Genomic DNA, 27290 nt, shown 5'->3' on the forward strand with positions numbered 1-27290 from the left:
ATCCCCTTTTAATGCCATCTAAGTGAGTAGCCATCACCACATAATGGTCCCGTTCACACAATCAAAAAGCCCACCATGGCTTAAATAAACTATAGTGGACTGTGGAGCCTGCCCATGGCCATTTTGAATATATAACCATGGCTGTAGCTTGTCTTGTCATCTGAACCTGGGAAATGTGTGTTTTGCAAGGGTTAAAAATAACCTTGCATAACCCAAAACAGACCATGGCTATGTGAGGATTATTTATTTATTTATTTATTTATTTATTTATTTATTACATTTATATACCGCCCCATAGCTGAAGCTCTCTGCGCGGTTAACAAAAGTTAAAAACTTTTTAACCTGCACATAACCCACAGTCCCTGGGTGTGGATGACATGACATACTTCAGCTGCAGCTTGAATATGTCCCACGGTGGACTGCAGTGATCATGTGAATCTTTATGGTATTACCTTAAGAGAGAGTTTGGTTTTTAGGAGACTTAACAAAGACTTGTGGGAGCACTGACAACGCAATCCTTGGCATGTCATAAAATCTATTAAAGCAGTGCATTGAAACTTAAAGAACATTGTTACGCATGAACCAGCCCACTGTGTCTGGGTTCAGACATCACATAGCACACCATAATTGGCCTATTGGGGGATGATTGCTTTAAAAGGCTGTAGAATGCACCCAGCATATGCCACAGCAAATCATGGGTTAAGAAAATAGCTTCCCAGCTGATAATGCTATTGCAAATCTTCTATATATATTCATCAGGTAGTGGACACAATCCATTAGGAACTACCCCTCCAATAGATCCTATTGTAAGAAAAGTAGCTTGTAGAAGAACACAGAAATTAAAATGAAATGTTGCACAGTGAATGCAAAGCCACACCATTATTATGGGACATGGGCTGAACTTATTATGCCGTAGTTAATTGAGGTAAAAAACTTGCGTTTCTTTCTCTAGAAGTAATAAATTAATTTAGAGGCTATAAAACCATGGTTTGAAACTTCTACATCTTTACCATATATTACTATGGTTTGTGATTTCATTATTATAGCACGTGTGATATACACTCATGCTATATTTCATATTCAGACACTTTTGTTTGAATATGAAAATCCAGATTCTAAGCATTTCAGAAAATGCTCTCCCAATCCATATATTATCTGCCCAAAGGCCAATCCTTGTATATGCCTAGTCCCTGAGTCCATTCAAGCACAGACAAACCTAGCTTTTAAAAATATTTTTGTTGAGTAGCACAGCACTAGTAGTGTTGGTGAAATCGTTACAAGTATTCTCATGTTACTCTCCTTGGTGGCTTCTTTACAGATTCAGGTGATACAAACCGCAATCCTTGCTACACAGGCACCCATGGCTGTGACACCAATGCAGTTTGTCGCCCAGGAACAGGCAATCAGTTCAGCTGTGAATGCTCAGTGGGCTTCCGAGGGGACGGACGTGCATGTTATGGTATGAAAATATCTCTTCATGGAATTTTTTTGGACTTCCATAGGATCAGCTTGGTATCCTGCAATCCAACTACATTTACTTTCAGCATTTGCGTTTTGCTGTTCAATGTAGTGGCTAAAGTGTTGGACTGGGAGTCGGGAGATCCTGGTTCTAGTTCTCACTCAGCCATGGAAACCCACCGGGTGACTTTGGCCCAGTCACAAACTCTCAGCCCAACCTACCTCACAGAGTTGTTGTTCTGAGGATAAAATGAAGAGGAGGATAATGTACTCTGCATTATTATTATTATTATTATTATTATTATTATTATTATTATTATTTTATATAGTACCATCAATGTACATGGTGCTGTACAGAGTAAAACAATAAAATAGCAAGTCCCTGCCGCATAGGCTTACATTCTAATAAAATCATAATAAAACAATAAGAAGGGGAAGAGAATGCACCAAACAGGCACAGGGTAGAGTAAAACTAACAGTATAAAAGTCAGAACAAAATGGGTTCATTGGAGAAAAAAGGCAGGATATAAATGCAATAATAAATGAATAAATTGCTATAACCTACCTGTCATGCATAGTTTGGGCATTGCCATGGGGGCTTATACTTTTTTGCTAAGATTTAATTAGAAGTAGTCTGGAAAGCTTTGTTCGGCCTCTGGAATGTCAGAATCTGTGTGAATTGATCTCTGTCAGCATTCTCAGAACAGGGATAGGGAGTTGCTCTGCTCCCCGCAGCCACCTGCTTGCCTTGACAGAGAAGTTGTCTATGAGAACTTGATAGAGAAAAGCTGGGGGTTTGCATAAGGATCACCCAGGTTGAAGCATCATCTTGGTGGGCTGAGCAGTTTAGACAGGGGCATTGCTGAAACGTCAAAAGCCCCTGTCTGCCAAGTGGTCTCAAACAGGCCTATGTGTCCCATTTTAAGCTGGTGCAAAGGCGAGGAGCCTTTGTTAGGAACATCTGGTCTGCATTCCCAGAAAACCTCCCTGTTTGGATCCATCATCGTCTGAGACTCTGGGGGCACTCTGCACATGGTCCCTCCTAAGTGGAACTTTGGATTACTAAGAATTCACCATGCAAAGTACTGTGAGGCTTTCAATAGACTTGAACTCTTGTTTGCTGTGGATTATGTGTCTTTGTTGTCAGCTCAGTGTACTGGCAGACTGGATTTGACCTATGACTGTTGGACTTCCTTTCCTCTGCCTGGACTCATGTGAGTTGCCTGTACAAAAGCAGTGGCATGGAACTCCTTGCATTTGAGAGTTTACCTTTCCCCATGATCTTGTTTAAGCCTTGACCATGTTGCATGGTGTTACCAATGTATGGTTGGACTAGCTCTCTTTCGGTGATTTGTTAGGCCTTTCAAGAATTTGCTCCTTTGATTGCCTGAGAGATCATGTCAGGAATCATCCCACTCCCATGTCCGGGTTTTGGACCCATGTATGGATTGACCTTCCCTTGTGTTCAGAACCATGGAAATGGTAATGGGGAAACCACATTGATGGTTTCCCCATCATCACAGTAGTAGTGATTAGCTTTTGACTGTTCTGGAATTTCTTGGAGCCTATAGCTACTGACTATCAGCTATATGATTTCTGAAGTGTGTAACCATTAAGCTTTTGCCGTGGGATTTCCTGCAATAAAGACGTCTTACTGATTTGAGTGACCCATGTCAGTTTGCCAGAAGGTGTGTTTGCCTGAGGGGCCAGGAAACCTGATAATACTGTGGCAAATTTTGTAATACGACTTTTTTTTTTCTGTTATACAATACCTGGCAGAAACACTCACAAATGCATGAAGGCACCTGAGCTCTGACTCAATAGAAATAGCAGTATGATCACCCCAAAGTTGCTACTTGCCCTGCAGCCACGGGGGCCTGATCCAAATTGGGATCACAGCAGGGACAAAGGGTTAAATCCCCACTTTCTCCACACTACAGTCTCAATCCAAGTTCAGGTCCTCCATAGCTGCTGTTAAGTGAAGAAAAAAGCTGCAGGTAAGGACCAAATCACATGACTAATGTCTTATCTAGATTGGCCCTTATTCTCTCAGGGACATACAGTCACATGTCAGGGATGCTTTAGGGTGGATTCCTGCATTGAGCAGGGCTCGATGGCCTTGTAGGCCCCTTCCAACTCTGCTGTTCTATGATTCTATGTATCATCATCCCCCTCCCCCATTTTTAATAACCAAATATCACCTTGGAAGGCTGCAGGTTTAAGCAGATGAAGGATAGTAGAAAAGGTATTTCCCCTCCAGCCATTTTTCTGTTCAGAATTGCTCACCAATGAGGGAATGGCAGCTCTGAGGTGATTTTTGAGCAGGAAAATGGCTGGAAGGCAAAGGACAAAACAGCTCCACTTCTCCACCATTCCTCACTTAAACTATCAGAGTTTGGAGGCAACATTGGGTTAAAAATAAAAATCCATCAGAAGAAATATCACCTGCAACTGTATGTCAAAACTAGTTTGTTGTCATGTTGTTAAATTACTGTACTGAACCCCTAGGAATATGGCAGGATACAAATGAGCCAGTATCCTAATATGGCAAAATCAGGTATTACATTCTTGATCACTGGTGCCTTAATGTGTCATTTGACAGAGACTTCCAGTCTCTGTTCGCAATACATAGGCATCTCTTGTGTTGAACTAAAGCCAAGCTATAGTTATGTCAAGTTCCACATTTCAGGAATTGTATTAGTGACAGCTGTGTAATAACGTTGCTTCTCCTTGTAGATATAGATGAATGCCTGGAGTTATCAACTGTGTGTGGCACCAATGCAATCTGTAATAATCAGCCAGGAACTTTCCGATGTGAGTGTCTAGAGGGATATCAGTTTTCAGCTGATGGACGAACATGTGTGGGTAAGTTTATTTCCAAAACTTCCCTTTGTTGCTTTGAGGAAACTGAGGTCCCCTGGAGGAAGTGCGAAAGTGTCATGTTTTATTCCTCTCTGTTTGGAAGACAAGTAGAAGATAGTAATAATTTAGTCCTTTTATTTTAAAATGTCCTACGTTGTTCTTGAGAATGATTAGGAATGTCAAATCTACTCTTCTTTAATTTTGGAAAGGGAATTTATATGTGTTTTAATATTGTATTTTATATCATGTTTTTATACTGTTTGTTTTATACTTTGAATGATTTTAATTTTTGTGAACCGCACATGGAGCTTCAGCTATTGGGTGGTATAAAATTGCAATAAATAAATGTTTGTTTATAGAAACAATAAATGTTTACCCTGTTTTTCTCTGCCAGAAAAAGCAGCTTACAAAATATAAAAGCTTTAAAAGAGTAACTAAAACACAATAGGTTTCTAAAAGCAGCCGCAAAAACACAAAAGAACAAAATGAAGAGTCAATAAATAAAATTAAGCAGCAGCAGAGTCAAACGCTTCTCCTTTACTCCTGCAGTCAATTTCATAAAGGATGATTGTTGGATAAGCACTGCAGGATTGATCTGCAAATGTGATCTTTGTGCTTTGGACATCATTCAAAGTATGCATCTGGCCTAAGCTTGGCCAGGATTGTTCTTAATTCATGTAAAGTTCTGGTAGGGTTGTCACATCCTGACCAGAAGACTGTGCCATCTACTTCCATTTCACGGATCCCCCATTTCTGTTCGCCAGCAGTCCATTCACTCACCTTCCACCTGCTGTAGGGCAGGGCATCTCCTGCTTGTAATAGCAAACAAGAGAGGAAGCTTGGGTCAATGGACTGCAGAAGTATTTAAATACTTCAAGCAAATGTCACAGAAGCCTCCCTTGTATCATCAGGCAAGTGCTAAACCCTCCACCTTTTTAAAATTGTGTGCTCTGGTTCATATATGCAAAAGTTTTGTGTGATGAGTGTTGCCATCAGGGCAGGACTTTGGGGCAGAAGCCCAGGTGGGCTTTCAGCAATGTGAACCTGAAGGCCCCCCAAATGCAGCAGGCCGGCTTACAGCATTTTGAAGGAAGTGCCCTCATAAGGCTATTTAAATCTAGAGCAGCCTTCCTCAACCTGATGCCTTCCAGATGTTTGGGACTTCAACTACCATCACTTTCAGCCAGCAAGGTCAATGGTCAGGAGATGTAGTCCAAAACAGGTTCCACTTTGGGGGAAGCAGTTCTGTAAGCTTGAAGTGACTATACTGTTTGCTCTGTTAGAATTGTTCTATCTCTACAGTTTATCTAGTGAAGGATGCTGAGGGAAGAGGAGATACTTGTAACTGTAGCTGATTTAAGAATAAACTTCTTTAATATATGGAGGGTACTGAAATTCTTACTGAAGTTTTGTAACATAAGATGGCTTGTGAAGGCTTTCCATTTGTAGTTTTGTAGGATCTGCCAAGCAACTGTATTAAATATTTCCTTTCTTGCATTTTAGTTGTTTGAACATCTGCTTAGAGGAAACTTGAGCTTAAGACTATGGTCAGGAATTTCCTGAATTTCTTTCTCTCTCTCTCCCACTCAGACATAACTGTAACTAGGCGTACAAATTAACCATCCAAGAGGGCAATCCTATGGTTTCTGGGAGAATATCCCAGGGAATGTAGGATTGCTTGGAGTCCCCCTCCAGAGGCCATAGACACTGCTATGGTCTCAGGAGGGGGTTTCTGAGTTCCAATCCCCCTCCCCTGCCTCCTCGCATTTGCATGGGCTTGGAGGGAGGGAAAGGGAATGTTGTGCTGATCAGGAGGGGAGAGAAGAAGAAGAGGGGCTGGGATCCTGTAACCTCACAATTCCAGCCCCACCATTGCTCTTCTTCTAGATGGTTCAAACGCCCATCTGGAGGAAAAAATGGAAAATGGAGAGGCAAAAATCACCTCCGTCCTCCTCTCCCACTGCTGGCAACAGCCTGGCAGGACATCGGATACTCAGAAGCCTCTGTGTAATGGTGGTGCAACTCTAGACTGATAATTTTTATGCTTACTCAGATGTCCTAGTAAGTTATGTAGAGAGCTTTGGCTGTTGGGTGGTATAGAAATGTAATAAATAAATAAAATGTGGGACTTACTTCCAAGTCAGTGTGGATAGGACTGTAACCTCAAGGGTGTTGTCTTTAAAGATGACATGGTATTTGTTTACTTTTTAAATACATGTTGAATTCAGCATCCAAGGCCTTACTTGTGTGCTTGCCTCTTAAGAGCGATGAGGCTGGTGAGAAGAAGGCAGAAGGCTTTCTCAGTAGCAACCACCTGCTTGTGGAACTCTGTTCCAAATGATGTATGCCCGGCCTAGCCACTATAGGCCATCAAGCGGGCCCTAAAGACTTGCCAGTTTATCTTGGCCTCTAATTGAGTTAGGACTTTATGGGGACTGTTTTCTGTATGGTTCTATCTGCTTTTAACTGTTTGTTTTGATTTTATCTTTACTCTTATTGTGGCTTTTCAAAGAACATTGGAAGAGCCATGTTGGATCAGACCAAGGGTCCATCTAGTCCAGGATTTTGTTCGCCAGCCAGCTGTTGGCATACAATGTTTTATGGTATTGTTGTCATTAGGTTTTACTTAAAAGCCAGCGCATAAGTCTTGAATGGGTAGACGTAGATGTTTAAAGACAAGGAATGGAATAATTGCTTTCATGATAGAAAGCATTACGTCAGACTGAGTGCTCTGTAGAATACTTTATAGAGCAAGGTATGAAGGCTAGGGGATCTACCATTGTTTCTTTCTTTCTTCCAAGCAACCCTTGGGAGGATCCCAGGTACAAACTGAAATGGGCTGTGTTCAGACAACATGATAGTCAACAGTGGGTTAATAATCAACTTGACAGTTGTTTATCTAGGGGGTATTCCCCACACAACATGATAATAATCAACCATGGAGTGGATTAGGATCAGCATTCAGTTTACTATTAGTCCACACTGAGTTGACTCACTTATCCCTGGCCCACTCTCTCCCCTAAAGTTCTCCTGCTAGTATCCCATTAGCCATTGCTGCCGAAAATCTATCATGTTGTCTGGACTAGAGCGGCCACTGCACTTTGACCACTCTTGCTTTGTGACTCTGTGGCTGAGGAAATAACCAATGGTGGCTGAGGAAATAAGCAACAGTGCCCTCCACATAACACGATAATCATCGGTGGTTCAAATAGTCAACTCTGCACAGCGTTGTCTATTTGTATTGGTAATTTCAGCCAAATAACCAATCATTGGTTAAAAAACTCCCACCACACAACACAATAATCCATGGTGGGTTAAATAACCAACCATCAGCTATTTAAACCACCGTTGGTTATTGTGTTGTCTGAACCCAATCATGATCTCAGTACTTAGTGGAACTTAATTTGAATGTCTGCACACACAGCCCTCCCACTTTCCATCTTAAGACAGTAAGCAAATGCAGACTCCATGGCTTAATTATCACTCCCTTTATTTCCTTCCTCTCCCCCTTTTTTAGCATTATGTACGATTTTGCCTGATGAAGAGTTCTGAAGCTTCCACAGTATTTTGTGACCTTTGACTTGGCCCAATAAATGTATTATGCTAATATAGAACTTAGAATTTTTTTCTTTTGGAACTGGGCTTTTAGTATTTCTAGTAATAAAAACCGAGTGAGCAAAAAAAGAAAGAAAAACCAAAAGCAAGGGATGGAACCAGGAGTTGTGTGTCTGAAAGGATTTATTATTGCTGATGCGTTTCGGACTAAATCCATTCCTTCATCAAGGCATTCTTATAACGATATAAAATCACTTCTCTCCTGAGCGCTGGTGTTCTATGTGTTCCATTTAGTCCGAAATGCATCAGCAATAATAAATCCTTCAGACACACAACTCCTGGTTCCACCTCTTGCCTTTGGCTTTTTGTTCTTGTTGTTCACTCATTATCTGGGGTTTCCTTTCTCTTTCAGCTATAGTAATAAAAAACCCAGCAACTCTCAAATGCTCCCCTTCCCCAAGTTTAATAAGATTTCACAGAAATAAGAGTTATGAATAGTACTTTTATTTCTGACATGTTTTGGGGTCGTTTTAAATTCCAGATGTCAAAACCCGGTGGTGACTATTCAGTTTGTTATTGTTCTCTGTTTGTTTAAAACTCATTTATCAGCCAACTTTTTAATATCTTACTGAGTTACTGTAGCATTCTGTTGCCAAATTACAATTCTGGGTCATCTGTGGTTTAGTTTTTAGTAAGGTAGTAAATCATCTCCTGTGTTAGGAACAGATAGTTCAACCAGTGTATGTGAGAGGCCTCCAGGGTTTTCTTCTCTCTGTAAATGTTGTCATTGTACGCTAGTAATTGCATAAAGAAAATTCAAGTTGCATTTATTGGTATGATTGGGTTTTTTTTCTTAATCATATGTGTGGATTAAATTTTCTAAATCTAAAAATTGCACACAGTTATCTTTAAATAGTGAAGGCAAATGATCTCCTCTTGGGCTGCTTTCAGGTAATGTGGCTTGTAAGCCCTGCTTGCTCAGACTATGACATCAAGTATTTTTTTAAGGTTGTCATGACCATTGTAGAACCAGATCAGTTTTGGTTTCAATCCCTCTTTATTAGTTATTTACATCATGCACAACTCATTGGCAATTATGGAATATATGAGGAGATTTTCTCTGGAAAAGTTGCATGTTGTCATATATATGCGTATTCCCAAAATAATTCCAAAACTGCATGAAGTCATTTGTGGAGTGGAGAAGGGCATGAAGGTGAATAAGGGGACCTGAGAGGAGGCATTGGCTGATAGGACTTGCATCTCAAATGTGTCATAATGAAGTGATTGAAGGGGTTATAAGGAAGAAAGGCTAGCAATAAAGAGTTTGCTTTTGTCTATGGACAAAACTTTTAGCAGTAGACAGATCAAAGAAAGAATAGATTTTACTACTATAAAAGAGAAAGAAACAGAAAGGAAATTATCTGTTACCCCATCCTGCATGCCTAGGAGGCAGGGAAGATGAAGGATGGGATATAACATTTAAGTGGAAAGATGAAGGCACCTGGCTTTGCAACATTTAGACTGGGTTTGCAAAACATGACAACCCACTATGAGCAGCCAGCTATGGTGGGTTGTCGTGTCATCCAAATATGGGGAGTTCTCAATGGGGTGGCTTATCTTTAGTGAACAAGCCATGGTGAGAACCCACTGGCTTGTTCTAGGATTGTTTGTGCCCAAGTTGAGTTGCTGCATCGTCCAAACCCAGGAAAACAATTTCATTGTGGGTTATCAGGATTGTTTGGTAAAAATGGCAAAAAAAATTGTGCTGCTCTTCACAATTTTGCTGGTGCCACCTCCAGCCTCCCTCGCCTGTGACTGCCTTTCCACCAATGCCAAAATGGCCCTTTGGAAGGATCATTCATTCATTCACCACCTTTTGGGGGAGAGTGCCTCAAAATTTCACAGATGGGGTTGTTGGTCTTTTGCAAGAATGCAGGTTCAGCTGTCCAATATGTATAGTCTTACCTAGTCAATTTCCTTGTATGTTTCAGTGTCAAAGGAGTTGCAAAGTGGAGTAGATCACATAACAAGGAAATTAACAAGATGAGGCTACATATAGGCTAATTTGTGAACAGTTGCAAAGGATTTGGGGAAGAAATAATAATAAAAGAAAGGAGGAACTTTGTAGTGCAATTCAGTAGCACTCGAAAGGGGGGGGAAGTGAATAGATTAGTGTACCACATTGGGGGACAATATCTTCCCCACCTGGCAATGTGATCCTTTCACTTTTAAGAGTTGAACTGACATTTCTCAGTGTCCTCCACCTTTTTCAATACTTCTCTTAGTCAGCAGCTAGTCCAGAAAGGAAAGGTATTAACTCCCTGCCCCACTTTTTGCTGTTCCTTTTTGGAGAAGGTACTGCTGTGGATAGTATGCTTCAGCAGATGTCAGCAAATCTTCCTGACAGTTTTTTGAAAAAGTCCTGAAGAGGCAGCTGTATTGGACAGAATGATTGGGGGCCCATTGGTGGAGATGATACTGCTGGTGCAGCCCCCCCCCCTTTACTCTGTCTCATTCAGCTACCTCCTAAGGATATATTATTATTATTATTATTATTATTATTATTATTATTATTATTATTATTATTATTTTGTAAAGCTGTCAGGAATATTTGTGCAAATTTAAGGGCTGCAAAGTAAGTAGAGGGGACCTGTTGTGTTACTGCAGGTGTGCAAATTTCCCCTCTGTTTACTGTCAAGGTGATTTGTGCACATCCATGAAAGTGCAGTAACTGTTCCAAAAAGTGTGCTGAGGCACAAACTTTTATATATACATAGCATAATACTAGTAAATAATCTACCAAAGATTCTGGTTGATTCTTTTAAAATTTCCATTCAAAAATATTAAACATTCATTCTTCTTTGTACATGTTTCTAGCTGTTGAACGTGAAGTCAATCATTGTGTGACAGGCACACACACTTGTGATATCCCTCAACATGCCCGTTGCATATACACTGGTGGCTCTTCTTACATCTGTGCATGTCTCCCAGGCTTCTCTGGAGATGGACGTTCCTGTGTGGGTGAGTAGCACCATTTACTCCACATTCTATCTTGCATAGAGCTGGCATGTTGCTTTATTCTAGTTTAGCATCTGGTCTGCCATGCCCAGTATGCTCAATTTATATCCTGGGTTCTCTATCCCCCTCCGAATCACTTTAACTGACTGTTTTGCTGTCTAGCCTGGCTATGACCCTATACTTTGCAACCATTTGGCAAACCCACAATCCCTTCATGTATAACGAATTGTTGTTCATGAAACTCAGATAACAATTATTTGAGTGGTAACTCGATGAACATTTAGGCTCATTGCACCAGTGAACTTTAACCAATGTATGTGGTCATGGCTGGCCTGCATATTGGCTGGATGAGATACTTATTCCATGGCTGCTAATGAAAAGAAAAGGGTCCTTCTGCAGAGGACCTAAGGCTGTCCTCGCATGCATATTACTGCAAGAAGTTACTTACCTTAATCCTTTTTTTTTTAACAGATGTAGATGAATGTCAGCTGAGTCGCTGTCATCCAGATGCTTTCTGCTACAACACACCAGGGTCCTTCAGCTGCCAGTGTAAAGCAGGCTATCGTGGGGATGGTTTCCAATGTGTACCGGGAGGTAAACTTTTTCAGAATTACTTTTTAAAAGTCCTAACACAAGTACACTGTTGGGAAAGAGCTAAAGTGGGATTCCATTTAAATTATGGCTGGGCAACGTTGGGGGCTCCAGGAACAATTTTCACCCCCTACCCCATTACCCCCTTCAAGCTGTACTCTCAGGGGCTCTCAGAAAAAAAACTGTTAGTACTACAGAGTGCTGAAAGGGTCAAAATTTAGCTTCAGAACAAGCAAAATTTGACCCATTTTCTGCTCTGTAGCACTAACACAGCCATTATTATTTTTAATACATCTGTTTGTGGCAGACAGGGTGGAAGTTGGGCAAATATTTCCATGCTGCATTTTTGTGTTTGGCTTTTTAATTCCCCACCCCACCCTGCCTTTCATTGATACTAATAGAAGGGAAAATAAATATGCCAGCTCTAGGGTAAATTTTCACCCTTTCTGGAGGCAAGTCAGAGGAATGAGGACCACCCAGGCTTGTTTTTGTTTGTGTTGTGTAGTATAATTGGTCCTCAAAAACATCTCACTACTCAAAATAATCTTGTAGTTAAGGCGTAGAATATGGTGGTTCTCCCAGCAACAGGAACAGCCTTCCAATTCCACTTTGCTTATAATAATGTTTTGGCTACAGTTGTAAAAGTAATTTCAGCTATTGTGAAATTGGCAGTTTATTTTAGTCAACTCAAATAGTCCAAATGCTTTCAGAATCTCTAAATTTCAACTAGAGTATTTGATTCTGCAAATGCAGTAATTATTTTTACATACTAAATCAGTTTCTTGAAGCTTGTAGAAAATGCCTGGAATTTTACATATATTCAGGGCATAGCCAGCTCATTAGTAAAAGAGTTACTGATGTAAGTTACTGATGGCATTCCAGCAGCTATCAAGAATGTCTGTACTTCATTATTCCCTCATGCTCCATTGTTTCAGTTCAAAAAGAAACAGATGTCCAAACCTTGTCAACTCTTCAGCTCCCATAGGCTGTGTTTACCAAACAGAAACAAGCCCAGACTCTCTGGCTAGGGACTGTGACCACTAAAAGTCATTTACCACCATTATTAATATGTGTAGTCCAGTTCACATGGGAAATGCATTGGTGACAAAACCCGGTATCATATTTGCTATGATTAATGACAGAAGCAAAACTGAATGGATTACAACAACAGCATCCTAATGGTGATACGTTAATCTGGTGTTCTTTGAAGCTACCTAGGAGCATCACTTAAAAAGCATATATGACTTCTTTTGATACACTCATCTACAAGATCACAGAAAAAATGGCTGTACACCTCATGAACATTATGTATAGGCCACGGTTTAAAATTATTCCATATGGTGGTTGCCACCACATGGTGGCAATTTCAGCATATGAACTAAGTAATTACCCTTATGGCATGGCAAAATAATAGCAATACTAGTAAGATCCTGTAGTAGCATGGAGAAAGGTACATCATGCAGAGAGCATGATGAGCTACTGCACAGAAACTGCTTACAATTTAAAAGTTGCATCTCTCTAGTGGCTGTAATATGTCTCCTGTCCCTATTTGTTTAAAGCATTTGCTACAACCTTAGGCAATACAATACAGCTTGCCAAAACTGTAGGGTTATTATTATCTCCATAGGTTTATAAGATCAGTCCACTGATGTTTTGGTTTCTGGCAGCCTTTCAGCTAAAGCTGAATATCCAAGAAGGATGTTGGAGCTTCTCCATTCCACAAAACCTGCAGAAGCTGAATTGGCAGATGTAGTATAGTGTAGGAGCTTGGTAGATGTAGTATAGTGTATTGGTATTGGTAGATGTAGTATAGTGTATATAGTATAGTGTAGTGTTGCAACTCCTGAAGCCTGTGAGTCAGCTTACAGAGGTTCTCAGGCTAACCTAGTGCTTGTTCTAACTTACTATGGAAGATCACATGTGATCCTCTACAGTTAGAGGATTTACCACCATTGGTGGTAAAACTGATTTCAGATGTCATTGAAAGTGCAACAGCCTTACCAGTCTTTAGTTTGAGATGCAAAAAGAGATAGAATGTATGCTGTGCTGGTGTAGGTTGGCTGCCCATTTAGAATTGTGTGTTACAAGTGCCTGTTTGTTGAAGAAAAGCAGCATGTACAGCTGAGTTTAAATTGTCTGTCTCTCAGTTATCCAAAATGCTGAGTTATATAAGTTTCTGGGCATCTACAGTCCTTTGCACAGGGGATAAGCGAGAACCCCCTGATTGACAGCTTGTTGGCCACATCCTGGGCTAGATGGACCCTTGGTGTTATCCAGCATGGCTCTTCTTATGTTCTCAACTGTTACCTCCCGGAACTTAGAAGTAAAGGAAGGAGTTTATCCCCTGCAATTGGGCCACTCCAAAATTGTGGCCAGAAGTCTGACTGATGAACCATCTCACCAGCCATTTTTGATGCAGCCTATAAGAGTTCCAATCCATCTTGCAGAACTCCTGGGAACTAAATTTGGCTAGTATATATTGTTAGAATGTGCTACAGTGGGATCATATCAGTTGAATACTATAGAAATAAAATGAAAGAGACATTTGCATCTCTATTTTCTTTTTCTTTTTGATCTTGACTTTTATTCACAGAACTAGAGAAGACAAAATGTCAGCATGAACGAGAACAAATGTTGGCTTTTGGTCCAAGAGGACCCAGACCAGTTGGCCAATTTATTCCTGAATGTGACGTCTATGGGAATTATTTGCCTACCCAGTGCCGTGGAAGTACTGGATATTGCTGGTGTGTAGACAGAGATGGTAATGAGATTGATGGTACCAGAAGTGGCCCAGGAATCCAACCTCCATGTAAGTGGCATTAGGTTATAGCTTATTTTCCTCATTTAGGTTCATGTTTATTGTGCTCCCCTTGTACAACCCTATTCCATGATTTCATATACATTTAGGCAGATATGCTGTTCATGTTTTTAAGCCATGTTCAAAATGTTGACATGACCAAGCACAACAGTAGCTATTATATCTTTGTAAATAAGTTACTAGTTGGAACACAACTGCCTTTGTCACCCCACTCAGTGTCATTCAGTGGTTTGGAGTGTGTTGCCGTGAGTATGCAGATGACACACTTCTCTTCTTTTCCTTCTCTTCAGAGCCAGATGAGGGTGTGGAGGTGATGGGCTGTGCCTGTTCATGGTAATGGACTAGATGAGGGCTAACAAACTGAAGCTCAGTCCAGACAAAATGGAGGCATTGCCAGTGGGTGGTTCCTCAGCCCAGATGAGAGAGGTTCAACCTGTTTTAGAGGGAGTTGCACTCCCCCTGAAAGATCATCAGCTTGTGTAGCTTTGGGGTGCTCCTGGATCTATCACTGTCATTAGATGATCGAGTGGTCTCTGTGGCACAGAGTGCCATTTACCAGCTTCAGTTGGTATCTCAGCTACAACCTTGCTGGAGGAGGATAGTCTAGCTACAGTGATCCATGCCTGGTAACCTCCCATTTTTATTACTGTAATATGCTGAATGTGGGACTGCCTTTGAAGAAGGTCTGGAAACTTCAGCTAATGCAAAATATAGCTGTGATCATTCTAACTGGGACTAGGCATTATGATCCTATTACAGTGTTCGTTTCTTGCCAGCAATGGCTCGAAATTTGCTTCCAGGCTCAGTTCAAAGTGATGCTCTCTCAAGAGAAGTTTGGCTGTCTCCCACATTGCTCTCTTTTCATCACCAGGCTAAGACTTTTCTGTTCTCCCAGAGCTTTAAAGTAATTTAGTATTTTTAGTGGATATATCTTAACCACTAAATTTTAGGCCCTGTGATAGGGTTCTAACTAATGGTCATTTTACTTTCTGTATTCATATTATACTTTATGATGTGTTGGTATGTTTGGTTGATATTGTTGATTGCTCTTATTGGGGTTTTATTTGTATTTTTATGGTATTGTGTGTAAAATTTTATGATGCCTAGAAAAAATATTGATTTATTAAATACATAAATAGTTGATGACTTGAGCTGGGAGTTGGACAGGGAGTTGCATCCCTGTAGGTTTTCCTGGACCTCTTATTTGCTTTCAATATTATTAGCCATGAAAGGGTTACGTCACACCCTTTTGGACATTCTTTCAATGAATGAAGGGGTTTCAGGGTCATGTTGGCTAGCCACCCAACAACAACGGTTTGTGCTCCAGCCACACAACCTGCCAATCGGGGGTTTGGCTACGTGAACAGTTATATTTGTAGGTCTTCTCCAGGCAAGGGCAATCCTGTGTTGTTCCTGTAATATGCCCTATATATAAGTGCCTTTGAAGAACGCTCAGAAACTACTGCTGATCTGCAATGCCATCAGATATTGATTGGGGTGGGCTGCACAGAGAGGGGCTGTAATTTAGTGGCAGAGAACCTGCTTTCCATGCAGAAGGTCCCGGATTTGATCCTTGGCATCTCTAGCTAGGTCTGGGAAAGAATCCTGCCTGAAACCCTGGAGAGCCTCTGCCAATCAGTGTTGGCAATACTGGGCTTGATGGACCAATGGTTCAATATAAGGTAGCTTCCTATGTCATATAATGCCAGATTTATGATACCTTCACTAGTTTTCATTTGATTTCTGGGTCCATAGACCCAAGCATTTTCCTCACTATGATGGGTGCTGACACTGGGCCAGTATTTAATGGGTTTATGAACAAATGAGATAAGACCATTGGCGATTTGGGAAATAACACAGGTAAACGGTAGTGTTTTTGAGTAGTGTGGATGGGGAAGCTTTCTCTTTCCCATGGCCCCATCTCTTCAGGAAAGAAATGTAGAATATAAGAAGCTGCCACTCAGACACTTGGTCCATCTAGCCCAGTATTTCCAACACTGACTGGCAGAGGCTCCCTAGGCAAGTTTCCTTCCTAGCCCTATTTGGAGATGCCAGGGCATGTGCTCTACCACTGAGCCACAACCCCTCCCCATACAAGGCAATGAACAGCTCTGTTCTACCATGCTTTTTTATATGTACCTATAATGGCATGATTCAAGTAAAGTTATGCATTTTTAAATCTCATTAATTTCTATGAATGAAGCATGCGGTGCAAACCTATGCATGTTTACTTGGAGAAAGGCCACTGAGGCCAAAGGGGCATACTCCCAAGTATGGGTGCAAAGGGTTGGTGCAATCGTAAGCATGTTTTACTCTTTCCTATTGTAATGTGCATTGCTTCGATCTGCTAAACTTTGGCTGGATTGTATCCAGTAGAGCAATCTTGTCTCGCAGATGCAGTTTAGCCTTTCTGTGCTTGCACAATCTGACTGCATGTGTTTTCTGTCAATAAGGTCTGGGGACAGTTGCTCCGCCTGTAGTAGTCGGACCCTCCGTAAAACCAGATGCAATTCCTCTGCCTCCAGGAACACACTTACTCATTGCTCAGAGTGGAAAGATTGACCATGTCCCTCTAGAGGGGAATGATATGAGGAAATCAGATGCAAAAGCTTTGCTGTATGTGCCAGTAAGTATACCTTGAACAACATGTGACTGTTTGCATTAGTGAAAACAGAGGTTTTTAATCTGAACAGTTACTATGGAAAAATAAAATTCAAACCAGTATCAGGAGCAATTAATTGCACACCGAATGTTTAAATTTAACCTAACTTCCTAAACATTTTTGGCCCCTGAAATAAAGATAGGGAGAGTTTAGGTTACGATGACTACAGGAAAAAAGGAGCCTGAAATCTTGAAGTTAGGGTTATACCTTTATTTGTAATTTTAGGATGGGGAAATACATGCAAAGAAAAATGTGCTCCTGTTGCACAATCTTCCTTCTGGCATAGCCTCTCAAAGCTATTATAAATGAACATGTACTGTATGTAGAGCTAATTTTTATTGGCTTCCTTAGCAAGTCAAAAAACCCTATAAAGTTTTCATGTTTTAAACAATGTTTGGGACTCTTGAATTTTAGCTGTCCAGACTAGCTGGCTATAAAACTTTATGCAGCTTTTAAACATCACCCACTAAGCTTCCTCTTTATCTTCCTCTTCTTGATGCTCTCTCCTCCTGCTGTAAATTTTATAATCTGCCTTGAAAATTTCCTGTACTCTGGTCAGTCTCCTATACCCGTCCATGTGTTTCTTTTCTAGCTCCTTCTCTGTGTCTGGCCTCAATGAACAAGTAAGTCATTTTTCCATGCTCCCATCTTCTCTTGCAGTTCAATTAAGTGTCTTACTATGTAATGGCTCCCTTGTACTCTCCATCTTGTCCCTCCTTTTGATTCTTAGTAGGTTGTCTTCCTTTACTGATACCTTGGTGTCATTTGGCTTTCCAAATGTGCACTATACATTTAGTATGAGTTGTGCTTTTCCTCTTTCATTTGTAGTACTGTAACTTACAGGTTCTAATTAACATTTGTAGGCATCTTTCCCACAAACTATCATGGAAAATAGCCATGAGAGTATAAGAGAGTAGCTGGAAGGCACAACGAAACTTAGTGGGTTGTAATATTGCCTGAATGTATAAAGGCATAACAGTGATAAGAAGAGGGAAGTATAAAGGCAATAAAATTGTGGGGGACGGGAACCTCATGAAAATATGAAAATATCAAAATTCACATGATTTTGCATAACAAATTTGGATTTTCTATTAACCTTATCTGTCAACCAGCACCTATAGTGCAAATTTGGTGCTTATGAACATTTAAAGCTGTTCTATATGGTGTCAAACCACTGCCTGTCCAGCCCTATTGTCTACTCTGGTTGGCAGCAGTTCTCTTAGACCTCAGGCTGAGGTCTTTTGCTGCCCTTTTCAATTGGAGAAGGCAAAGATTGAATCTGGGAATTCTGTATGCAAGCATGGACTCTGCTGCTGAATCAGAGTCTTCCCATAGTGCTGAAGAAATTACAATTTCCCAAACTATTATGTTAGGTGAAAAATGTATTACTTGGATCCGAAGGACTGATTGGAAGAAAAATATGCACTAGTGCTGTTCCGCAAACACTTGAATGAGATTGCACCCAGGGCCATAATAGGCAAGTTCTATACCAGCTCTGCTTCTGGTTGCAGTAGCAATGGAATAAGCAGTACAACATCTTTGGATTTAATTTCCCATTTCACACGCAGTGCACTAGTGTGAAATGTAAAAGAGACCTCCCATGAGTGGAAGGCTATTGTTGGTTCCAATGCACTAATTCAGGGAAGGGAAACCTGGGCCCTCCAGATGTTGCTGACTACAACTCCCATCATGCTTGACCTTTGGTCATTCTGGTTGAAGCTGATGGGAATTGTAACCCAGCAACATCTGGAGGGCCACATGTTTCCCATCCTTGCTCTAATTATTAGATGCACCAGTCTTCCTGTGCTGTTTCTTCAGATTATTTTCAGAATAGACTGAAGGAGGTCCTGAAGATTTATGTGAAAATCTGCCCCTTTCCCTTCTGCTATGATGCTTTTGCTCCCGGCTCTTACCTTTTCATTTACTGTTGCCACTTATGTTGGATCCTTTACCTACTAGACTTTTAACATTCACCTCTTCTCTAAAGATTATCTAGGTAGTTTTAACCAATGTAATGCTTACCCATTTCTTCTAGCATTAGAAGTGTCGTATGTTTTGAGACTTGTAATAGTCTTTCTAACTTGCAGGATAAAGTTGTTATTGGAGTCGCTTATGACTGCTTGGAGAAGATGGTTTATTGGACAGACATCAGTAGCCCATCCATTAGTCGAGCAAGCCTGGGTGGAGGAGAGCCAACATCCATCATAAAAACAGGTAAGGCTATATGTATTTCTTGGTCACAACATTGGGTTATTTCCAGTTCGGGTCCCTCTGCTGATAGAAGGCTTTCCAATCCAGCGAAGAGTTCCAGCAGTGGAACAGGACATTTGGCTATTCCCCCTCCTCCTGCAACCTTTTACACCACCACCCACACTGTTCAGTAGTGCTCTTCATCCCTCTGGTGTAGATTTTGGAGACTGCAGGAGGGAGGGGGAATTGCCAAAAATTGCCTCTCTCTGTTCTGCTTATGGAAGCCTCTGCTAGTTTGGATACCCTTCATTCAGTGGAAGCTCAGTGGTGGGACCAATTGAATACCACCCATGATTTCCAGCATCAGAGTCCATCCAGAGCCTCATGGCTGTACCTTCTTGGAAGGCAGGGACATGCATGGGGGTGGGGGGAAGGGTACCAAACTGTCTCAACTATTTAAAACCAAAAACAGAAACACCATCACGTTTCTCATATAAACAACCAAATAGCTTGGTGCCTAGCACTGATACTTTTGTGTAAAGTTGGTACAAAAGAATTTGGGAATACAACTATGGGCTCCTCTCAAAGAGTGTTTTATTGCACATCGTGATTGACAGCTCACGAAAGTTTGCAACATCATGAACAATCAGGACGTCTCCCACAGCAGCTGCTGGAAATTCCGTCATGAAAAGAACCACTGTTAAAGTAATAACATCTGAAAAAAGCAGGATCTTCTGCCACTAGATGGTGTTGTCTCAATGGAACTGAATAGAGGGGAGGTATTTAATTCAAACCATGTGGTTACCCCTCTCTGTCCATGTAATTAAGCTCATAACAATCATGCCAAAAAGCAAGAAGTACAAACACTCCGGATAAGCAATGCAATTTCCCCTTAATGTAAATACACCCTTTATTAGTTCAGCTTGTGGGCTTTTGCTTGCCCTTGTGGGTGTTGCTAGCCATTGCATGATGTATTTTAGGCAGGTATTAATAGAAGCAGACCATGGACTTCGTATACTTATTAAGTATATCCACATATGCAATCTTATATAGGTTTGCAGGGGCACATTACTATCTATTCACTATTCAAAAGCCTGTCTGAGCTCAAATCTCCTTATTTCATAGGTGAATATCAGCAGGAGAGAGATATTTAAAAAATAGTGGATTTAGCGTTTCTTTGTGGAACTGGAGAATACTGTGAATACTGTGAAATCAGTGAATACTGATTTCCCCCCCAGGGTAAATGGTCCTTAATGGCTATTAACATTTCTTATTTTGTAATAGTATTTATAGGTTATGTATCTGTGCTGGCAATCTGCCAGTGAAATGGAAACCTTCATCCCCCTGCAGTCCCCCCTCCCCAATCTGCTGCAGAGCAGGGGAAGGACAGCAAGGGTCCTTGTGTGAGTGGAAGTCCACTTGCACGATGTTGGATTTAAACCCTATATTACTCAATTTTAATGTTTAACAATAAAGCCTAAGAATTTGTTGCTTTTGTTGTAGCAATCTTGCATATCATTTTGCTTGCATAATTAGAGCCTAGTTGTATAGCTGCCCATTATTTTATTGCCGGCAATGACCCTTACAACCCAAGCCTAGGGATGTCTACTCAGAAGTAAGTCCTATTGAGTCCAATGGGACTTACTCCCAGGTACATGTATATAGTATTGTAGCCTCAGTGGCAAAAATGACCCTTTGTTTGGTGGTTTACTTAAAAGAAAATGTGTGAAGTGGGTTAAATGTAACTGTACTGTAAAGCAGCCAAAATGCAGAAACCAAATTGGATCATAGGAATCAAAAGTGCTTTTGAAAATGAAATTAATTATATAATCTACATTTGTCTTCCTTGTTACAACATTTATTACATTTCATAAGTTTTGTGTGGTGTCCTTGTACAGATCATTTAAAAGTTTTAATGCAAATGTTCTGATAGTTCATAGTTGAATTCTCCTGTTATATGGCCCCTTCCAGCTCTTGTCTGTCTCTCCAGCTGCACTGCCTGTGAATTCTACAAGTTTCCCAACTTCCACAGCTGCAGAGACTACTCCACAGGGAGAAATGTTCCCCCTTACTGCTATTTAATAAATTGGATTGCTTGTATATCTCTTCATAAGCCAGACTCTGAGACTACAATTCCTTCCAGACAGTCTTGCAGTAATACTAATGCAGTCAAATTGCAAGAAATTACTGCTGAGCTGGGAGAAAGGCTGCTCACAACATGCGTTGTAAATTCCATAGCATCCAAAGGTGGTCAGGGTTTAAGTCTGGCTGCTTTGCCCCACAGTCTGGTAATAAATTTTACTCTAGACCACACAGGCACTGATAGCTGAAACATGGCAGTAAGGTGGCCACTTGTGAGTCATCAAAAAAGAGGTCATAGATCACTAAAAGAGGACAAAAGGTATTTCTGATTTGCATAAAATTTGCATATGGTAATTTATGGGAAACTGCAAATTTAGAAAGAGTGCCTATAATTTGCATTCTTTGTTAACTTCAGTGACTGTTTGAGCAGAGTCACATCCTTGTGCCTCTGTTGGCCCAGTTGGTTTGCTTGAAAAATGGAGTAGAACACCCAACTACGAAATGTTGTTTGAGGCAGGCAGGAGCTAGGAACAGCATATTTCCAGATACTTTTTTTTCTTTTTCTTTTTCTAGAGGGGAAAAAAGGAGAAATTAGGCAGCCTGATAAGAAAATAAATAAATGGAGTATGGATCTGAACTGTTGTATGTTCATGGAGTTTGGGTTTCCTGGAGGGCCGTTCACACATTTTGTTTAATAGCCTACTTTTAGTGCGCTTGTACATATAAAGCAGAGTTTGTGTGGCATTCAGCTGAAATGAAATTATATTCACGGACTTGGCCTCAATTGTGAACAGCCTGTTCTTTAAAAAAAGAAAAGAAACAACATTGTCTTTTGAATGAATCAGATGGGTTTTTTCCAAGCAGAAGAAACCATAACATGCATTTTGAACGAATATAGCTTTGTAAAATCATTTATTCCTCAATCTGCGTTTGAGCTCAGCAAGCCCTGGGGCCAGGATAGTAAGCCATTATCTGCTGTTTCCTGTTGCTTTAGACCTGGTCACTGTCCAAGGAAAACTTTGCACATACGTTTCTCAGAATTGTTCCAAACCTAAATCTGCTCTCCAAGATCTTTAACCACTCTGAAGTTTAAGTCCCATCCTGTTATCTAAGATCAACACTGTTGGTTTTTAAAGCTTGATTACTTCTCGAAAATAGGGGTTCTTTTTTTTTTTTAACAGATCTACAGTTTAACTCATGGCCCTGTTATCAGAAGAAGGCATTGCTTTTTCTGTTCTTTTTATTGGCATATTTGTAAGACCATCCCAATTCCTAGTAAAGCCTATTTTGTTTTCTAAAATAATACAATGGGATTTTTGTGTCTACAGTCAATTATTCCCATAGGACTTGTCTCATGAATATCAAGCGACTCCAGGTGCCCACTGCGGGTCTCTTTACTTGTAGGATTTAGTACTGAAGGAGCAGGTCTCTTTCAGAATAGTATGTTAAGATTCACATGGTTGGTAGGAAGTTTAAGTTAATCCATGTTTTGAGACTTCAAATACATAAAAATTGCAAAAACCATAATTTTAATAGAACCTCTGCTGAGTTGTTTTTTTTAGAATTTCATGCTGTCCAATATCCCATACAGATGAAAACGGGGACATTTCTGTGCAGCTGTGAATGGAGTAGGCGTAGTGACCAGTGACCTGGCCTAGCAGGCAGGCAGTACATCTTAAACTCAAATTGCCCCAAGGAGAAAGCAGAACAAAAAGTGTATACAATGAGACAAAGCATTGATTACAAAGCAAGTCAAATAATATAATACACATATTGGCACTGCATTGCACTTACACTACTTAGAGGGACATTGGTCCCATTTTATGGATGAAGACTAAGGCACAGCAATAAATGACAAGTCCAAGCTCTGTTAGTAAATCCATGGCTAAGGACTCTTAAGCTAAAATAACAATTAAGGATGCAATCCTATGCATATTTGGACAGAAAAAGCCCTACAATTCCCAGTATTCCCCAGCCAGCCATACACCCTAAGTCAGGTATTAGGAACTTGTGGCCCTCCAGATGTTGTGGGACAACAGCTCCCATTAGCCCTAGCCAAACGAGCCAGTGGTGAAGGATGATGGCACTTGCAGTCCAACAACATCTGGAGGGTTCCATGTTCCCTATCCCTGAGTTAAGTTACAATAAATGTAGCTCTTCTGAGCATATGCACATAAATCCCAATTTTCCCCACCACATTCCTTTCAGTAACTTTTCACAAAAACAGGGTTTTTCACCTTAAGTCTTTCACCTACACCATGCTTTCTTGTTACAGCAAAGCTCTATCCCTCCCAATATCCCTGAGCAAACAATTGTTGTTGCTACAAGTGCCACTTCCTTCACATCTAGCTTGGTAACTCTTGGGAAAGACTGGCTGCATTTGTTGCAGACTCCAGAGCTATTTTTAAAAAATTAAGATTGTAATCCTATGTACACTTATCTGGAAGTAAATCCATTGGACACCTACTTCTGAGTATACATACATAGTCTCTAACATCTTCCCACATAGAGATCAGATAAGCTTGAAAATGCAATGATATCTGAAACATTATGCATTATGCTGATGCATTTATTTGCCATTCATCTCACAGTTTTTAAGCAGGAACCATGACATGACAGATCTGGATTTCAAATCTATCATTATAATTCTTATATGGTGGAAGTTCTGTCACATATATCCATGGACTTTCTCCAGCATGGATGATTTGTGTACATAGAATGTTTGGCCTGATACATCATGGTGATTTGTCTGCTGTCCTCTGTCGGAGTGCAGGTTTTGCACAAGCTATGAAGAACTCTGAAACTGTACGCTATTGTACTTCTGCATTAATAAAACAATCCAAAAATGTATTTGTACAATTAGGAAATTATTTTTAGCTTGGTGATTATGATCTTAGACATTTCCATTGTCTCAAGAAAGCAACCTATTAACAGAAAAGCCCATAATGTGTCAGCCGACTCCTTCAAGTTGAAATAAGCATCCGCATGCTTTTACAAATTAAAAAGGCCTTTTGAATTCTATTGTGATACATTTTTTACTCACCATTGTTTTAGGGTATTATTAGACTTGGCATTATGGGGATATTTAAGGACTTGGGGAAGAATCTAATGCTTCACAATCTGATCTTGTTGTACTTTTGTTCAAAGGAAAGTGCTCAGATTTTAGACCTTAATTGGGAATTAGCTGAAACTGCTAAACTATTTTGCTTGTGAACTTATTTCCCCTGAATAGGGAAAGAAGCTGAGATATCTTAGATAAACTATATTTTATTTCAGGATTTCATTTTCTCTTTTTTCCCTTTGTTCCAGATTTGGAAAGTCCTGAAGGAATAGCTCTTGATTATCTCGGGCGCACCATCTTCTGGACAGATTCTCAGTTAGACAGAATAGAGGTCGCAAGGCTAGATGGCAGCCAGCGCCGAGTACTCTTTGACACTGACCTTGTGAACCCCAGAGCCATTGTAGCAGATCCTATGAGAGGGTAGGAAAACACCTTATGAACGTCTGCTATTTTTGGAACATGCTTGTTGATAAGTCACTTTATTGCAGGACCTTTGTCAGATTCTTTCCATGTGCTGAGTATCAGAAAACATGCAGATGGGGTGATCCGGGGGTCATTGTCTACCTGGACTTCCAAAAGGCTTTTGACGAAGTCTGTCAACAAAGACTCCTGAGCAGATTTAGCAGTCATGGAATAAGAAGAGAGATCCTTTTATGGATCAATCACTGCTTAAAGAACAGAAAGTAGTAATAAATGGTAAATTTTCCCAATGGAAGGGAGAATAGTGAGTAAATAATGGGGTCCCACAGGGATTGGTAAGAACATAAGAAGCGCCATGCTGGATCAGATAGAGAATCCATCTAGTCCAGCACTCTGTTCACACAGTGGCCAACCAGCTGTTGACCAGGGACCAACAAAGCAAGACATGGTGCAACAGCACCCTCCCCAGCAACTGGTGCATACAGGCTCAGATACTGGAGGAAGCACATAACCGTCAGGGCTAGTAGCCATTGATATCCTTCTCCTCCGGGAATTTATCCAACCCCCTTTTAAAGCCATCCAAATTGGCTTTAAATCTTGTGGTAGTGAATGCCATAGTTTAACTATATGCTGTGTGAAGAAGTACTTCCTTTTATTTGTCCCAAATCTCCCACCTATCAGCTTCATGGGATGACCCTGGGTTCTAGTATTTTGAGAGAGGGAGAAAAATGTCTCCCAATCCTCATTCTCCACACAATGTATAGTTTTATACATGTCTTATCATGTCTCCCCTTAGCCTCCCTTTTTCAAGCTAAACAATCCCAGCTGTTGTAATCTTCTCTCATAGGGGAGATGCTACAGCTCCTTAATCATTTTAGTTGCCCTTTTCTGCACTTTTTCCAGTTTTATAATATCTTTTTTTGGTGTGGTGACTAGTATTCTAAGTGTGGTTGCACCACAGATTTGTATAAAGATAGTATGATACTAGCAGTTTTATTCCTTTTTTTCGTTTTTATTCTGGTTGTGCTTTTTATATTGTATTGTGTATTTGTGCTTTTAACCTGTTGGTTGTCTTACTATGATTTTAATTTTTGTGAACCGCCCAGAGAGCTTCGGCTATTGGGAGGTATAGAAATGTAATAAATAAATAAATAAATTTTCTTATAATGCCTGACATGGAGTTCGCCTTCTTTACAGCTGCAGCACACTGGGTGACATTTTCATTGAGCTGACCACCACAACCCCAGGGTCTCTTTCTTGTTCAATGACTGCCAGCTCAGATCCCATCAGTTGGGTTTGAAGTTGATTTGGAATTAGGAGTGAGCAGTGAAGTGGCCAAGTTTGCTGATAACACCAAATTATTTAGGGTCTTTAAAACAAAAAGGGGTTGTGAGGAGCTCCAAAAGGATCTCTCCAAACTGGGAGAATGGGCATCTAAATGGCAAACGTGGTTTAATGTAAGCAAGTGTAAAGTGATACACTTCAGGACAAAAAATCCCAATTTCAAGTATAACCAGATGGGACCTGAGCTATCAATGACCAACCAAGAAATAGTTCTTTGGTGGACAGCTCGATGGAAATGCCAACCCTGTTTGTGGCTGCTGTAAAAAAGGCACATGTTAGGCATAATTAGAAATGGAATTGAGAATAAAACTGGCAATATAATACTGCCTTTATACAAATCTATGGTGCAACCACACTTAGAATATTGTGTACAGTATTTTAAAAATTATATTATAGAGCTGGAAAAAGTGCAAAAAAGGGCAACTAAAATGATTAAGGGTCTAGAACATCTCCCCTTTGAGGAAAGGTTACAACAGCTGGGATTTTTTAGCTTGGAAAAAAGGAAGCTAAGGGGAGACATGATAGAGGTGTACAAAATTATGTATGGTATAGAGAATGAGGATAGGGAGACATTTTAACAGGAAGTATTTCTTCACTCAGCACATAGTTAACTATGGAATTGGCTACCACAAGATGTAGAGATGGCCACCAATTTGGAATGCTTTAAAAGGGGGTTAGATACATTCCTGAAGGAGAAGCTACTGGTCCTGTTAACTACGTACTACCTCCAGTATCTGAGGCAGTAGGCTTTTGTACAGAAGTTGCTGGGGAACATGGGTGGGTTGGTGGTGCTGTTGCACTCCCATCCTCCTTGTGGGTTCGTGACCAACAGCCGGTTGGCCACTCTGAACAGAATACTGGATTAAATGGACCCTTGGTCTGATCCAGCATAGCTCTTCATATGTTTTTACAAGTACAAAACATCCCAACAGATATTTGTCATATCCCTTGGTTTCCAGCAGAATTTGTTTCTTAAACCTAGGAAAATCTGATTGGATATGACATGAATTCAGAAGCTTTGTTAGCTTTTCTGCTTTGAGTTTTCACAGTTTAAAGAGGATTTTTTCCTCCTGGGTGATGTTATAATAATAAAGAGTTGAGTGTGTTTGATTTTGTATAATGAACGTTATAGAAAAGCTACATTCCAGGGGGTTGCATGCATACAATTTGTGTAGTCACTTGAGTAGTGGCGATTGCTGAGATCTCTCCATAGCAGCCTCCAGAGAACT

The 27290-nt window shown here is 40.5% G+C and overlaps 1 protein-coding gene across 1 annotated transcript in view; it reads left to right on the top strand.

Moving 5' to 3' along the window:
- Positions 1-27290, top strand: part of NID1 (nidogen 1) — a 70069-nt gene that overhangs the window by 30263 nt on the left and 12516 nt on the right. Inside the window, exons 9-16 of the mRNA XM_063124347.1 lie at positions 1319-1459; positions 4195-4323; positions 10753-10896; positions 11365-11487; positions 14078-14293; positions 16756-16928; positions 19052-19178; positions 24546-24717. Coding sequence (XP_062980417.1) covers positions 1319-1459; positions 4195-4323; positions 10753-10896; positions 11365-11487; positions 14078-14293; positions 16756-16928; positions 19052-19178; positions 24546-24717 — 1225 coding nt within the window. The remainder of the gene's footprint in view (positions 1-1318; positions 1460-4194; positions 4324-10752; positions 10897-11364; positions 11488-14077; positions 14294-16755; positions 16929-19051; positions 19179-24545; positions 24718-27290) is intronic.

This window comes from Elgaria multicarinata, chromosome 4, assembly GCF_023053635.1.
Source record: "Elgaria multicarinata webbii isolate HBS135686 ecotype San Diego chromosome 4, rElgMul1.1.pri, whole genome shotgun sequence".
In the NCBI taxonomy this organism is placed as follows: domain Eukaryota; kingdom Metazoa; phylum Chordata; class Lepidosauria; order Squamata; family Anguidae; genus Elgaria; species Elgaria multicarinata.